The 17,832-nt window shown below is 35.7% G+C and overlaps 1 protein-coding gene across 5 annotated transcripts in view; it reads left to right on the forward strand.

The window, feature by feature from the left end:
- LOC107568045 (tensin-2-like) overlaps positions 1 to 17,832 on the forward strand; it is a 52,619-nt gene that overhangs the window by 15,239 nt on the left and 19,548 nt on the right. For 3 of the 5 annotated variants that reach the window (XM_016253883.1, XM_016253882.1, XM_016253884.1), the window contains exons 2-3: positions 9,611 to 9,716; positions 10,613 to 10,650. In XM_016253883.1, coding sequence (XP_016109369.1) covers positions 9,611 to 9,716; positions 10,613 to 10,650 — 144 coding nt within the window. Of the gene's footprint in view, positions 1 to 9,366; positions 9,433 to 9,610; positions 9,717 to 10,612; positions 10,651 to 17,832 lie in introns of all 5 variants that reach the window. The other 2 variants (XM_016253886.1, XM_016253887.1) reach the window with 1 other exon arrangement.

The raw sequence follows: 17,832 nt of genomic DNA on the forward strand, positions 1-17,832 counted from the left end.
ACTTTACTAGTTACTTAAAAAAAGTAATCTGATTACGTAACTCACATTACTTGTAATGCGTTACCCCCAACACTGCTGGTAACTAATAGCTACTGCGTCATCATGCATTAAACGCCTCACTAAAGACATTGGCTGTGCACACCTCCTTCATTTGGAGTATATGCCAATTCCAAATGAAGTTTGGCCAATATAACGACTGCCAATAAATCTTTATTTTTAAGGAATTGGTTTAACAGGGATATTAATCATCTTATGAATATGTTTGATAATTATGGGAATCTTTTAACTTATGAACAATTCATGCGAATCTACAGCTTCCCTGTGCATTTAAGGAATTTCATTTGGTCATTAAAGCTATTCCTCCTACTCTTGTTCATCTTGTTAAAAGTCATATTCACTATAACTCTACAATAATGACAAAACCAAAATTAATTTTAAACGGTCTTGAACTGATGGATAAAAAATGCAATAACAAACCTATTTGTACTGTTTTCCAAAAACAAAATAAAATAACACCTAGAGGAAAATTATTTTGGAACTCTATTATTGATAATATTAATTGGAAGACTGCTTGGTTAATTCCCTTTAAATATTGTATCAGTAACAAAACTAAAGAAATACATTTTAAAATGTTGCATACCATCTACCCTGTTAAATCAATAATTCAAGATACTCTGATATTGATGATTTATGCTCCTTTTGTAACAATGAGAAAGAGGTGTTATCACATTTATTTTTTGATTGTAAAATTACCCAAAATTTTTGGGAGGAATTGGCAGAATTTATTTTTAATCTAGTAAAGGATAGATGCTGTTTTTCTTTAAAGGATATTATTGTGTACTTTGAAAACAATGTCAACAAAGGTCTTGAATACATTGTTAATTTATTCATATTGCTGGCAAAATTTAATATACATAAGCAAAAATGCTTAAATTCATCCCCAATATTTAAGGTATTTTTAGTGGAATTTGATTGTTTTATATCTTCTCTGAAATTGTTAAAAAACAAAAAGTCATTAACATGTTTAAAATTGTATGACATTATTTTCAGTTCCCGTTACTAATTAATGTCACACTTTGTATAGCACTGACTGTCTTATGCTATGCTCTGTTTGTTATTTGTTCTATTTTCATAAAAAACATAAAAAAAAGGGACATCGGCTGTTTCTCAAAACATGCTGAGCTTACTACCTAGACAGCGTTTTTGGGTATCGCAAGCGATTAAGATCATCTATTAACCTGTACTATTAAATTTTTAAGTCAATTATATATTTTCAGTAATGTAAAGGAATACTCTCATGTTGTCGCCAAAATACCGGAGTTGCTTCAGTAAAAATGAGTATACTCATTTAATTTAATGATTGAAATTTGAAATAGAAAAAAAATTATAATTAAAGAAATTAATTAATTCATTAATATAATATTTGGACATGTACTATCCTCCTGAGAACCATAAAACAGTTTTGTGAATTTGGTTGTTTTTTAATGTCATTAGTACATTGGTTGGAGCATAAGAAACCATGGAAAATATATATTTTATTCATATTTTATTCTGTCCTTTGTAGAGGACACCAGGACTGTTATATATATATATATATATATATATATATATAAACAAATAGACATGAAAAGGCATGTATAGGCAAAAACAATGTTTTATTTTTTCATTCACCAAACAGTTTTTAGGATTCAAGCTATTTTTAACCAAACTTTGTACAAAGAGGATTCTCAACTATGTTATGAAAGATATAACCGAATGATTTGATATACTAGTTTACTTTATGCAATATGTGCGTAAAATGTACATAAATTGCTATTCTCATTCTATACAGTGTGTCCATAGCATCTAATTATCATATTAATGCGTTCTTGGGGCAAACCATAATGAAAGAAGAAGTGTAATAATGGGAGTAATAACTTGGCTACGTTTTCATAAGAATATCTCATATTTTATATGAATATTAATCTATAACTTATTTCCCTATTGACCCCAAAATGCCTGATTAACATGACGTTTGTCCTGGTGTCCTCTACAGAAGACATGTATGAAAATTATGCCCTGTTTCGTAATAAAAAGTCATATTCTGATTTGAAACCCCATGATATTTACTTGATTTTTATTTATTTATTTTTACGACAAACAATTTGAAAATTAGTCCGATTTAAAGGACAATTACAAAATGTTGAGTGCTAAATTTGATCAGTCCTTTTTAAAGACCAAGGAGAAGGTGTGTTTAACCTCCAAACATTTGATATCTCTAAAAAGCCCTGAATGTGCTTTGTACACGACATCCAGACTTAAAACTGAGGCATGTACGGTCTCAGAGAAATTCACTACAATATAATGTCCTCTACAGAGGATAAAGGTCTATGCCTGGGTCCCAGGAGGCTATGGTAGTTTTGAAGAATAGTCATGTAAAATATCTTGAATATCAGTGTGATATCATTATTGTGAGAAGAAAGGCCATGCAAAATACAAGAAGATGGGGGGAAATATTGAACACAACAGGCAGTTGTTTATATCTCCGTTAACCTTGCGTGAAGTTCCTCAAACTCTTTAAAGCATCTTGGGACATTGCACACGTAGTAGGTGCATTTTAACAAACAGTGTAATGACGTGCTGAATGGTGTAGAAGTCCAGATTCTTGAAGATGTCGTTGACTTTGCTGAGGATGTAATGCTGCAAGTCAGTAGATCGTGTGTGAGATCATCAATGAAGGATGTTCTTCTGCCATACAGCCCCGAATACAGCTAAACAGCCATTAAATATGACCTTTCATTTTAAGTGGGCTGGTTGCTTGTTAGTAGCTCAGTAAATAGTTGATATGGTTTGCTACCTACATGATAATTACTTCTCTCTCTCATGCTCTTTCTATATGAGCTGTCACTTCGTATTGGACCTCGCATGGACTATTTCAGCTTAGTGTGTCCACATGAATACACAAAGTGGATGTAACGGAAACTTTATTATATCACACTCGTCTATGAATTGGTCTGCTTGAAGAGAATCATATACCGTTTACATTATAGAAGAATCCAGGGAAAGAGTTATAGGTGTGTAAGTGAGCAGTACAATAGAAGTGGTACTTAGCAACACTCAGTAATAATTCTTGCTGTTGATTTTAGAGCAGTAAAAAAGTTGCAAGTAATTACTATGTGATATAAGCCATAATCAGGGGGATTTCTTTACAAGCATATTGAGCCATTTATGTATAGACATAAAATGAGTGTGGTTACTGATTAGTGTGTTTTACTTGGTTCTTTCTGAAGTTTCAAGTTTCACATCATATTGAAATGCTCAATCAAAACCGACCACCACCACGGTTAGATTATAGTGTGCGAACGTTTATTGACATGAAGGTTCGTGTAAGAGTCATGCCACAGGAATTCCTGATGTGTAATCAGACATATGTGTGCGTGATTGTGTTTTATCCTTATATATTTGTATTGGACTTTCCCATGGCTTTCTCTTGGGTTATATATAGTAACACGACGACAACATTGTGCGGTTAGAGTAAGTTCTTGATAACAGTCTGACACTAATAGACTGCTGTGTGATTTAGTGTGTGAAGTCTCAGTGATGGCTTATAGGAGGAAGTGCAAATAATAGCTCACACAATAGGATGGGCAGATTAGTCCGTCATTTCCTGAGGATGCAGGCTTGTAACCATCATGGAAGAGGGCGCGTCCCTCCAGTATTCAATATATTCGTAAACTAGTAGTTGAATAGTTTACATGCTCATTATGTCTACAGATAGTTCGATGTGAATGTTGTGTGTGTTGTGTTTTGAATGTTGAGTGAGTTGAGCACTCGTCTGAGTGTTGAGTTGAATGTTGGGCCATTGTGCGTTTGTTTGTCATGGAGACATATTTGATTAGCGTAGGAAGTATGTAATGGCGCTACGCTGACTTCATCACTGGAACAGGCAGTTTCTGTTCTTTCACTGCCTGTCCCACCCTACACACACACTTACAAACACACACTCGTATTCACACACACATGGCTCCCTTGCTTTCCCTTTACCACCCCTCAGTGAGGAAAAAGGCCTGTAACACTTTTTTATACTCCCCAGTTGAGATACTCATTCTTTATTAACCCTAAATGTTTGGTGCGTTCAGCAAGATGCTGTGCTACAGATGTGAATAAGGCCTAAAACTGTGAGGCTTGATGGAGGATGGGATGTGCTTTTACTTCTAAGCAATCAGACTTTTTTCAGGTATTAAAACATGCTTGGGACCCATTGCAAAAGGGATATGAATTGTCTAAGGATGATTATATTGAGCCAGTAAGTGATGACTTAACAACCTCCCGCAACATTTTACCAACTGCATAGTAATGCCCTAGCAACAAATGTTTCATTTTTACAGAAAAATACTGTAAATGCTACAGTAAAAACCTGTTAATTGGTTGACTGTAGCTTACCAGGGCATGGTGAAATTTTTTTTAACATTGCATTGTGTGTGATTATGCTGAAAAAAGTTTGTTAAGTAAAAACTATAAATTACCATATAATTTCCATTGAAAAACAGTAAAATGTCACATTGTCATTTCTGGCAGCCACAGCTGCGTTTTTTAGCATATGTTTAACTGGATATTTTTAACAGTGTAGAACACCCTAGCAACTGCATAGCAACCACCCTCTAGTATTGTGGCTGTGAGATATGCACCGGCAGAACAATCTGCAAAAATGGCAGGATTTTTTTTTTTTAACATTGCATTGTGTGTGATTATGCTGAAAAAAGTTTATGTTAAGTAAAAACTATAAATTACCATATAATTTCCATTGAAAAACAGTAAAATGTCACATTGTCATTTCTGGCAGCCACAGCTGCGTTTTTTAGCATACGTTTAACTGGATATTTTTAACAGTGTAGAACACCCTAGCAACTGCATAGCAACCACCCTCTAGTATTGTGGCTGTGAGATATGCACCGGCAGAACAATCTGCAAAAATGGCAGGATTTTAGTGCTATTGCATCGAACGCCACTATAAACATCTCGTCTGAATTGTTTGGGCAGGAAAGCTAATTCCTCTGGCATTAAAAGCACTTTTTCAGCAAGTGTAGGTTATATCAGCAGTTAATCTGGCGCTCACATATTCCACATTAGGACAGCTTGATGTCCAAGATCTCAGTTCCCGTCATCCAGCCCCACTGATGTTTATTCTTCTGAATTGTCTGTTCTAATTGTTTTTTCTTGAATTGTTGTTTGTGCCAGCTTACCAGAGTATCTGTGTCTGTATGATTTGAAAATGTAATGGGTAGCATCTGTTGGTGGACCACCATGGTTGCAGGCACGATTTTGTGATTGATAACTTGGTTATTCGCAGATGCTTTTTGTTAATCGCGACCTACGGGAGACGGATGGCAGGGACACCAAGGTCTCCTTGGGGCACCCTGGGCATTAATGCTATGCTGATTGGAGAACATTTGTGGCTAAGGCAGGATGGAGATCTGAGCAACTTCTGCTTCTACTTGGATTTGTACCTTAGAGGCCCAAATTCTAGAGGCTCCACCATCAAATCTGCAGTGATTTCTCTTTCTTGAGTTGGATCTGCCAACTACAGCAACAGATACAGGAGGTGGTGTGTGTCTCAGTGGCACATTTAATTGGTCTAACTGTCTGTTAGTGATTCTTATTTGTTCAATTTGTGAATTCACAAATACCTAAAAAAAAAAACTGTGCATCAAGGTCAAAATGTCATAACAGTTTATATTTTTATGATTAGGCAAGGTTAGTTCAGTTCGCAAAATGTCATGTGGTGTGACTATATAACCTAAAATATAACAAATGATAAAAATAAATGAAGTTTAACTTATATAAAGTTGTAGTGCATATATGTGTATATATATAATATTTTTTAAATGTTTTGAAGATTCAAGATGTAAGAAGCAGTGCTATTATAGTTAACTAAAACTACACCCTAAGAAAAGCATTTTTGTTACTTGAAATAAAATAAACTTTAAATTAAAATAAAATATAAAAAATCTTATTTTATTTCATGTAATTGTCATTTGTCAAGCCAACATTTCTCATTTTAACTAGGTGTACTAAAATAACTAAAACTGATTTTTGTTTCTTTTAATTACTTAAAAATAACAAACTTACTAAAATATTAACTAAAATTAAAATTGAAATGGAAATTAAAAATATTTTTAAAAATTTGAAATATTTATAAAAACTGTAATAGTATCTTAATGATACTAAAATAACACTGGTAAGAAGAATATATAATTACATTTACAATTACATCACATCACATTTTTATTACTTTTACATTGTTTTAATTGAAACTTTTTTTTGAAAATGTTATAAATGTTTTTCAAAACCATATGAAACCAACATGAATACAAAGAGTACATTTCTACCAACTTGGCACATGTGTTTTAAGGTGAATTTTCATTTTTGTGGACACTTTTATATGTCATTGACCCCTAAATGTCAGTTAGTGTTTATGTTCTCGTTGAGCTTCCATTCATAGCTTGCATGTACTGAATTGGGCTGGAACACAAAGTTCGGTTCATTGCAGGATATTGCACACAATGTGAGGATCTGTTGAAGCTGGAGCTATTTATGGAAGAGAAGAGAGTGCAAGAGGTGAAGAATCATGGGAAAATTGGTACGTGGTTGTGCGGACTTGCCTGTCGCTTTCTGTCGTTTCTATGTCTGTTTATATCCAGATTGTCTGTTCAATTCCTCTTCTGTTCTTTCATTTGAGTTTGAAGGGGAGGGTTTTTTCTCTATCAAAGGCTGTTCTTTTTGCTAGAGAGCTTTGGCATGCTGTTCTGGATGGCTAAAATTAAGTGAACAGTTCCTCCTTGTCTCTGCGCCGTGCCCTGGGGGCCGTCCCTTCCCTGACTACCTGCTCTTGGCACACTGTCGGCTTGGCAGTAGGTTAGTCTGTTGACGGGTGTTGCAGAGCGCCAGACCTGTGAGACGTGATTTTGCGCACTCGGTTATTGGGGGTGGGGTTACTTAGTGCAGGTAATGGCCTGCTGATTATTTTTTCATTCGGGTTCTTGACCCCTGTGGACTTTAGCAGTGGAAAGGTAGGCTTTATAATGCATGTTCTGTGCTCACCTAATTAGGGTGCACAGAAAGGTCACTTTTATGCTTAATAGGGCTTAATTACAAAAACACTGACTTGTAGGCCAGAATTAGAGGACAAGTACATTTTGGTTCTCTCAGGTGGCATTAATGATTTATTTTTAAGCTTTAAAAGTGTAATTATGTAGTTGAAGGACCTTTAAAAAATTTTTAGAGCTTTCGATTTAACTTAATATAACTGTAGTACAATTAATTAGACAAAATACTGAAGATCAGCGAATATGTTCAATGATATACAAATATGACAAACAAATGGGACTTATAAAGCAAACTATGCGTATTTATTTATCTATTTAATCATCTGCCAGAGTAATGTATTGTCTTTGTATTATTTGAATTTGGGGATTTTTTATTTATGTATTTTTTTTTTAGCAAATATCGATATATGTGATTAATTGCACATTTATTATGGATTATTCATCAGAACATGTAACTAAAACATTTTGACAGCCCTAATTTTTTTTATATTTTCAATAGTGTGTAATATATTTGGATCTCCAGTTCAACTTGGTCTAATAATTTGACATGAATTTTCATTATTATTTCTTAAAAACACACACATGCACACACATACATATACACACATATATATATATATATATATATATATATATATATATATATATAAATGATTTCACAGTCGGTTAACAAAACTGCTTTACTGATTTATTAATATTTCAAAAATATTTGAAAATATTTTCTTTATCGTGGACACTTTTATACGTCATTGACCCTTGGCTAAAGTTAAGGAAAATGAAAAACTAGAAGCTGAAATTAGAAGAAAGAGAGGAAATCTGAGCATTAAGGAGCTGTAAAAGAGAGCGGGAAAAGCAGCTGATGATTTTCATTTGGGTGGACAAACTGAACTCCTGGAGCAGCCAAGCAAATCAACGTGATCTGGCTGAGATCTCTGAGAGGGGTAAACGAGACGATCCAGTTTGATTAACCCAGAAAGAGGGCTTTCTTAGTATCCATGGATGTTTAAATGGGACAGTTTAATGCATAACACATAACGTTTGTCACGGGGCACTTGCATGCTTACAGGGCATTTGCTAACATCTGAAGCAGCTGATCCTGATGTTCGTTCATAGTGAATGAAAAACTTGCTCTGATTAAGCAATTATAGTCAGCTTATAATAGTTCTCAACCTTAGTCATTCTGAAGAAGTCTTGTGTCACAGTACAGTCAAAGAGGACAGACTGCAGTGACACAAATGTTGCTCTGCTTTTCACTTGCTTTTGCTTCAGGACCCAGATTTTACATTGGAAATCAAGTGATGTCCCAAAGCCGCTACCTTTATTATTATTTTTTTTTACCAATTATATATATATATATATATATATATATATATATATATATATATGTGTGTGTGTGTGTGTGTGTGTGTGTCTTTAACATCAAACAGGATCAGTATTATGACCTATATAAGTCCAATATGCTAATGGTCTGTTGTTTTTAGAAGTTTTTAATGTATTTCTAGGTGATTTTGAAAGTATTCTAGTGTCCTGAATGGTTGCTAGGGTGTTGCTATGTGGTTGTTATGATGTTCTAGGTGGTTGCTAGGGCTATTTTGTGGGTAGTGGAGTATTTTATGTGGTTGCTAGGTTGTTACTTTGTGTTATAAGTTTTGGGTGGTTGCTAGGGTGTTACTATGTGTTATGATGTTCTGGGTGATTGCTAGGGTGTTATTATGTGTTATGATGTTATGGGTGGTTGCTAGGGTCATTATGTGGGTAGTGGAATATTCTGGGTGGTTGCTATGGTGTTACTATGTGTTATACGTTTTGGGTGGTTGCTAGGGTGTTACTATGTGTTATGATGTTCTGGGTGATTGCTAGGGTGTTATTATGTGTTATGATGTTATGGGTGGTTGCTAGGGTCATTATGTGGGTAGTGGAATATTCTGGGTGGTTGCTATGGTGTTACTATGTGTTATACGTTTTGGGTGGTTGCTAGGGTGTTACTATGTGTTATGATGTTCTGGGTGATTGCTAGGGTGTTATTATGTGTTATGATGTTATGGGTGGTTGCTAGGGTCATTATGTGGGTAGTGGAATATTCTGGGTGGTTGCTATGGTGTTACTATGTGTTATACGTTTTGGGTGGTTGCTAGGGTGTTACTATGTGTTATGATGTTCTGGGTGATTGCTAGGGTGTTATTATGTGTTATTTGAACCAAAGTGTCCTCATCAAGTTTCTCACCGCAAGATGTGCCACTTTCAGATAAAAGGTCTGTCGGGTTTTTGTTTTTGTTCTCAGCATTGAAAAATGAGCTGCTGTACATGGAAAGAGAGACAGATGGCTGACATCCAGAGGAGAGTTCAGGTCAGTGAAGGGAATCAGGCGGAAGAGCAGAACGCAAGAGAAGATTTATTTGGAAAAATAGTGAACTAATGACAAAATGACAGACTGTGACAGTGACTGAGAGAGAAGCATGAGTTTAGCGACAAATACAGTACAAAGCCTTTTTTATTTTTTTAAATGTTGTGTTTGTGTTTTCCAGGCGGGGAAGGGCGAGCCCCACGTCTTCAAAGAAAAGACCTTCAAAAAGAAGCGGCAGTGTGGGGTGTGCAGGCAGAGCGTGGAGAATTTGGGCTCTTTTTGTCGAGGTGAGTGACATCTGACCATTTCAGCCTTTATCTCATGTTTTTTTGTTTTAACTTTTGCCAAGGACCCACAAATATGATGTTCCCCATGTGAGATTTTCATGTATGAAAATGTATTTTTGTCTCACAATTTATACTGAGAAGAAGCATATTTTTTTATTGTGAAATTAAATAATTGGCTTTAATATTACTGTACTAAATAAAAATCAAATAACGAAAAAATATTATCTGGACAATATTTACACTTAATATAAAGTAATTTTAAAGTTAGTATAGTACTGAAGAGAAAATAACCTATTTAAAATGTACAGTGTATTCTCACAGTATTTTTTATTTTTCACACTAAATCCCGTTCCAGTTTTGCAGTTGACAGCCCTAAAAATATTCTGTAAAATCTTTCCATGCAAATGAAGTGAAAAACTTCTAATAAATAAATGAAAATTAAATAAATAGGTTTATGTTGACCTACTAAAATGACTTAAGATAAAACTGAAATAAAAATAAATCTATATAGAAACATTTTTACAAATTTAATAAAAAAGAACTTCACAAAATAACTAAAAAATAAAATGAAAACTGAAAATATAAAAATAAAAGTAGTTAAAATATTATGATTGTATATAAATAATACTAAAATAACACTATTGCACTTTTTCGGAAGTAATTTGTTATTGTAATTTTTAACAATCATAAGGAAAAAGATTTAGAAGAAAGATTTTAGATGCTATTTTGATACTTCTCATCCCTGATAAAAACTCCCATAAATTATGTTATATCTTATTGTTCACTAGGGGGTTCCCTAATACTCTCTGTATGCCACTAATGCCTAATGAAACCATATCAGACTTATTCAGTATTCCTCCCTAACCACCACATTTCCCTCTCTTTGCCACCCACAGTCTGCAAAACAGCTACTCATAAGAAATGCGAAGCCAAGGTAAGAACATTTCTCCCATTTCTCACCAGGACATAATGAATTTATCAATGTCTCTTTCACTCCCTCTTCAGATTAACATGGGCGTATTAAATGGGAGTTTATGTGTTTAAAGGCTAGCTCTCTCTCTGTGTTTCCTGCACTGAAGGCCTCCCTGTGTTGGGGCGGCAGTGTTGGCAGCCGCACCCCCACACCACACAGCCGTAGTGAAAGACTCATTGATAAGGCCAATGGATGCCAGCGCTGGCACACCCATATCAGGCACCCTGTGATCTAGAGTCCCAAGCTAAGCTGTAAAGCTATTTGCTTTATTCACAGTTGCTGACATTGTATAGAGTAACTACTGTGATACCCAGTTTTATATAACCTTATTCGTCACTCCTTGGCACTGGCAAAAGTTTGGTCAATGTGCAAAGAAACAGTGAGAGGTTTAAACATGCCACATTGTTATTCAATCAGCAAATTACCAACCCACTGAAACACTCTTTACTACACAGAGAGCGTGCAGTTTGTCTAGAGCTGTATCATGCTAGGAGTTGAGCTCACTTGCTGAATAGTATCATTTTCAGGCATGAGTTCCTACAATGACTAGGTTAAATGATTATGTGGAATGAATGCATTTCAGTGATTATGAGGAATCAGGGCTCAAGATCTACATTTTACCAGACAGAATTCACTTTTTGAGAAAATTGACCTGCCATAAATATTTATTTATTTTTTTAATAAATGTATGTTATTGTATCCATAAATGTATACAAGTTTTTCCTTGAAAGATTGTAGGTTTGAATCCCACAACAGGCTATCAGTTTGATTATTTACAGTGGGTGTAGAAAAGAATCACCCCCTTTAAAATAATCACATTTTGTTGCTTTGCAGCCTGAAATAAAGATGGACACAGTTTTTGTTTTATCCAACTCTATTTACTCAGTGCAACTTATAACATCCAAGTGAAAGATATAGCACCAACATGACAGAAAAAAATAAAAAGCCAGAATCACTGAGTTCGAAAAAGGATCAACCCCCTTGTGTCAGTATTTTGTTGAACCACCTTTTGCTTTAATTACAGTCTTGAGTTTGTTGGGTTATGTCTCTACTTAACCCTACTTAAACTTTCCACATCTAGACTTTGCAATATTTGTCCACTCTTCTTTGCAGAACTGCTTAAGTTAAGTTCAATTTAATGGTGAGCGTTTGTGCACTGCAGTCTTCAAGTCTTCAATTCCACAGATTTTCAATGGGGTTTAAGTCTGGGCTCTGATGTAGGTTTGATTCCCAAAACAGGCCATCGCTTTGATTACTTTTGTTTTTCATAATTTCAGCTGTCATAAAATGATTTTTATGAATGACTGAATTTTAAGAATGAAAGAAGCATCTAATTCTAAATAGTTTGGTACAATGGTTATAACTCTCAGCTTATAATCGAAAGGTTGTAGGTTTGAATCCCACAATCACAGTTCTGGGTGAGATGTAATTCTCTGTTGGTTCATCACATCTGATGATGTATTTGTCCCACTGCTTAATCTAAGGATTGATCAGTGGTTAACTGATCATTTGTAATGATTCATGCATAAACATTCATTTCATCAGATATCTGGGAGATTAATAGTTTAGTGAGAGAACTTAAGAGCAGCACGGGAACTGTATGGATATAGCAACCTATTTTCCCACGTGTATTTTGTTACCCATCTAAAGCATGTTTAAGTAATCTTTTGATTAACCTGGTTTTATATGTTCAGTGACAAGTTCATGTACCAGTCATGACCATTCAAAACCCTCGATGTTGGCTGTGATAGTCATCAGCTTTACCCTAGTAGGGAGTGGCCACCCTCTCTAGAGAACATGAGCTTTAAAAAAGAAAACTGAAAACCTTATCGGCCCTCTAGAGCGTCAACCAGCCCTCCCACTCTTAGCACCTCGCAAGACAGGGCAAAGACAAATTTCAAGAACACTTAAGCCCTCTTAGGTCAGAATGCCATGGCATAGGTCCAAGTCATGGGTCCAAGAAGTGTCCGGCAAACTCTTGCTCCATATTAAAGTGCTATCACAAAAATGTAAGACAGCATTGAGTTCAAAAATCAAAACACTGAGCACTCCTGCAATGCAAACCTCACTTTTAAAATGATTACACACTGTATTTGACCCTAAACAGTACTTCATTTCAGAGTATAACCTGCAGATGTTTTATTTGGCGCAGCAGAAATCAACGTAAGCCCTTCTCCTCTGCTCTTTAATATAGAAAATCCACTCAAACACCATTCAGCTGTTTCATGTTGCTCTCTTAAGCTGTCCCCTCCCTGGGCTCTGTCGCATTATTCGATGTGAATGTTTTTTTTATTCACCTCCTCATAGCACTGGCCTTATTGGATTGTACACAGATCTAGAATTGCATGCGTAGATGGCTTAATCTGTGAATTGAATAGGAATGTCCATATGTTGAAAGCTAACAGTTCTGTTATAAATAAAGATATGTGGACCATAGAGAATAGGAAAGGAGCCAAATAATTTATAGAGGAAGCACTCTCAGACACGAATGGCTAGTTAACTTCATCAGCCATTGGGGAGTTATTAAACTCCTACTCCAAACACTTGAGTCGTAGAAGTCCTTATAGAGTTCCTTATGAAGTAGAGTGTGATGACAGTTTGAGATGTGATGTCTGTCCATGTTTTACCTGTTTATGGCAGTTTCTCAATAAACAGTGTTGTAGTTTGTTGCTTGGGTAATGTAGGGATTGGTCAGGGTGGTCATCCACCAACCTTTACTCATTGCTCTTTTGGTTTAAGATATTTATATCCATCATTGTTTGGTTCAAATATTCCCTTGAGTTGTACAGTAGAGATGAGCTGGCTGTGCATGCTCTGTAACCAATAAACATAGTTTAACAAAAGTCTCCGACCTCACTGGTCTGTTAATGTTTTTTACTTTTACCCACTTACATGGAAAAACCCCAGTTCAATTTTCCCGAAATGAATTTTCTGAAAACGGAGATGAAAGGGAATTATCGTCAGTACCGCTCTCTTTGTTTGTGTGCAACCTCGTCAACAACCTTAAACCACAGGATATAACCTCCAGCCCACTAACAAGCAATTGACTCATCTTTAACTTGCTTTTAGCATTTAGGATGAAGCTTAGCTGTCAGTGAGTCAAGCTGACCCTGCATGACAATTCACAGTTCAAGAGTCACAATTTGTCACAGCTGTGGAGGAAGTCATGAAGCTTTAGACTAAAAGTTTGAAATTTAAGTTGCATAATGCATTTCAGCAGGCTCAAAATAATCCAAGATGGCAGAAGAGACGACCTTCACTCGATACCGAAAAACATTGATACAAATATTAGAACAAATTTTTTGTGCCTATTAGAGTATTGCGGCTTTAACTTAGTAACATGCTAACAAAAACTCTATTATTTAAGACTATTGCAAGTCAAGTTTCCCAATGCAGAGTGCTAGTAGTGTGGCAAGTGAAGTTGCTGTTTATGTTCCAAATCATTTACTTTTGAGTGTCCATGACAGTTAGCATGCTGTCTTACCACATAAAGTCAAAACTGTGTATTTTTGTTTTTTTCCATGCATCCTATGAGCGGTAGGATCTTATCTATGTGCCAGAGTGGAAAATTCAGTCCATGGAGAAAAAGAGACGGAGGGGGGAAAAAGATTTAGGAGGTCAGAAAGGGGAAAAAAAGATGGCAGAGAACACCGTCAGAGGAAGAATCATTTCCGCCACTTTTCAAGGCAAAAGGGATCCTGTTTCCCATGGTACTGGTGGCTGAAGTGGGATATGAACTGGTATAAATGAGGGAAGTGAGTGGGTGGGCTCTTCCAGTAAATCGTTCATTTCATCTCCCCTCTTTACGAGCTCATCAATGCCATGTGTTTCCCAAACTTCGCTCAGGCCAGTGTGTGTATATACAGTATATGACTCTAACTATGTGTGTCTCAGCTTTGTCTAGCAGTTCTAGTTTCGTTTTGCATCATTTAGAGGTTGGCTTTCTGACTCAGAGGTCTGGATTATATCCGACTCCTAATGTTGGGTAACAAGGAGAGGTATATGCCAAAAAACAGAGCTAAATATCTAGGATGCTGTATCATGCCATTTAAGCAAAGCATGAGATTTTTCTGCCCTCCACTTGCAAGACTTCTCTTTGAGTTATAACAGTAATTTTGAAGATCAGTTTTCTTTATTATAGCAAATTGAAGAGCAAATGTTGATCTATCTATCTATATAATCTGATTATCCATCCATCCATAATCTGATTATATCTATCTATCTATCTATCTATCTATCTATCTGATTATTTCTATATCTATCTATCCATCCATCCATCCATAATCTGATTCTATCTATCTATCTATCTATCTATCTATCTATCTATCTGAATATATATCTATCTATCCATCCATCCATAATCTGATTCTATCTATCTATCTATCTATCTATCTATCTATCTATCTATCTATCTATCTACACTGCCTATATATTAATTAATATTGAAGCTTATCTAAATATGTATATTTTTACTTATTTAATAGATATGACTCAAAAAAGATAAGCTTATTGTCATTGACTTACTATTTCTAAGAGAACTAATTAAATTAGTCTTTCTTATTCTATCAAAAAAAAAAAAGTCAAGCTGACATGAGTTTAACATTGCATTTTGTCATCAGTTTAATTGGCACCATATGGAAACTATCCATATGCATAACTTTCAAGTGAAGAAAGATGTCTATAACATCAGTACATTCTCCAATATATCCACGTCTTTGTATTTATAGCGTCCATAAAGGATTGTATAAACACATGAGATCAGAACAACTGTGGCATGTCGTTGCCTCATTAAAGAAGCCAAGGTAGCAGAGGTGGGATTTTTCCATTGCTGATATCTGCTGATTGTGTTCTGTTAATTGTTTAGATTTGTTTCCATTTGCAGGGAATGTATTTACTTCTGTTTATTCATATCTAATCTCTTTGATTGGCTGCTTCACTCTAGAGATTTGTGATTCCGGTTTAGTTTGGCAATAAAAGGGGTGATATAATACCGAAACTCCTGTTAGAGAGCCTAAAGGAGAAAGAGTGAGTTAATTAGAGAATGATTACAGCTCTGGTCTGTGCATACTATACACATGTTGTCTGCTGGAGTTTGGAGAATATCTCAGTTATGGATCTCCATGTAGGGAATCAATCCAAATAAAAAGATGCGATCGTGTTGTGTGTGTGAAAGCAGACCTCTGTGTATTCCCATCCTCTCCCGCGGGATCTGCTCAAAGCTGAGTGTGTGTTAACATGCTCACAGCTGCTCGAGACTTGAGATCATGTTAACACTCACTAAATCACAGCCAATTAAGGAATAGAGAAGGGCTTGACATCTGTCTCATGCTAATGTCTAATATATTTAATATAATATATTTTTATTCTTAATTGTTTACAATGCAGGAATATGGTTCTTTATTGTCATAAAAAAAGAACATCATGCACACACAAAAAAAGGTCTAAGACTAGGCTTAATTTTCTTATAAAACTTCGTTAAGGCTGTTTCTGTTTGTCAGTAGTGAAGAACATGTGTAAAGCCAGTATTTGCTCCTTCTGGGACCCCTGCATTCTGCTCGGACTAATTGCAGTAATTACTCTGTTTACACCCGAGCCCACTGTCCAGCCTCGCTCTCCTCCCACGCTTCCTCCACCGTTCTGACATCCCTCCATCTCTCTCCCCCTCCTTCCTCCATTTTCTCTGCTCTTATGTTCATCTCCACCCTTCGTTTATTCCTGCACTGGTTACAGTATGACTGCTTGTTATATATCCGTCTCTTGCCATCCTCTGATCTGCACTCCCTCTCTCTAGCCTTGTTTTTATCTCTACATGCATCTCCAGACCCCAACACACATGTGCAAGGAACATTTCCTCTCTGCCTCCGAGGAACTCTTTAAAAAGCCTCACACCTCTACAAACAGGAAAGGAGTGCGGAGCGGATGAAGCAGCTGCTACTGAGATGACAATATCAAAGTCCATATCAGGAGAAATCAGTCCAGAACTTCCTAGATGCTGAGCCTAAAAAATATTCAATCCTGTTAATCTCTCTGTGGAAAACCTACACATACACTACTGTTCAAAAGTTTGGAGTTGGTAAATTTTTGGGGTAAAATATTTGATGAAATATTTTTTTTAATTGTTTTTTTAAAAGATGGGTTTTTATGCTCACCAAGGCTGCATTTATTTGATCAAAATACTGTAAAAACAGTAATATTGTGAAATATTATTACAATTCAAAATAACTGTTTTCTATTTGAATAGAATTTAAAATGTAATTTATTTCTGTGATGGTAAAGCTGAATTTTCAGCATCATTACTCCAGTCTTCAGTGTCACATGATCCTCCAGAAATCATTCTAACAATCTGATTTGCTGCTCAAGAAACATTTATTATTATTATCAATGTTGAAAACAGTTGTGCTGCTTAATATTTTTGGAAACTGTCACTTTACACACACACACACACACACACACACACACACATATATATATATATATATATAATATGATCACATTCACTGTTATTGTATGCCTAATATGCAGAAAATGCAAAACGAGTCACATATGATACAGTACCATATTTTAAATGTTTTATTTTTTATGATATAAAATATTTTGTGGTTTCTGCCCTAATTAGTATATATTAATACGATTAACTTTAAGCGAGTGCTGGATGATGGCAAGGATAATCTCAATGTAAAAATAGGGCAAAGGAGCACAATAAATATCTAGATAAATCAAAGAACCATCAAAATCTGCTGATAACTGATATGCTAAGATGTTTAAATTAGTGATGTGCAAAATATATTGGCTATTTTGGGCATCACTCACTACTTTAAACATCCTACAGGTTGTGTTGTGAACAAGCATACAGCATTTCTTACTCCAAGCGTGACGTCAGTAATGAGCTCAGCCGTGTTTCGTTTGGAGCTTTGATTTGGTCACTCTAGAGTCAAAACACATCCCTGTCACGTAAATAACCTTCCTTACTACTGCTGTGGTATTACACTTGGCACGTGTACTCGCCTGTGGACCGCTCCTCACCCTAAACGTCCCATTACACGTGGGAACATGTTCCTCTGGGCTCGCAGCAGAACACAGGGGCACAGAACAGGGGGGCTGCTGTTACTTCAGAGACAGATGGAGGGAGGGAAATAAGAATAA

This window comes from Sinocyclocheilus grahami, unplaced genomic scaffold (genome assembly GCF_001515645.1).
Source record: "Sinocyclocheilus grahami isolate Dianchi unplaced genomic scaffold, SAMN03320097.WGS_v1.1 scaffold1209.1, whole genome shotgun sequence".
In the NCBI taxonomy this organism is placed as follows: Eukaryota; Metazoa; Chordata; class Actinopteri; order Cypriniformes; family Cyprinidae; genus Sinocyclocheilus; species Sinocyclocheilus grahami.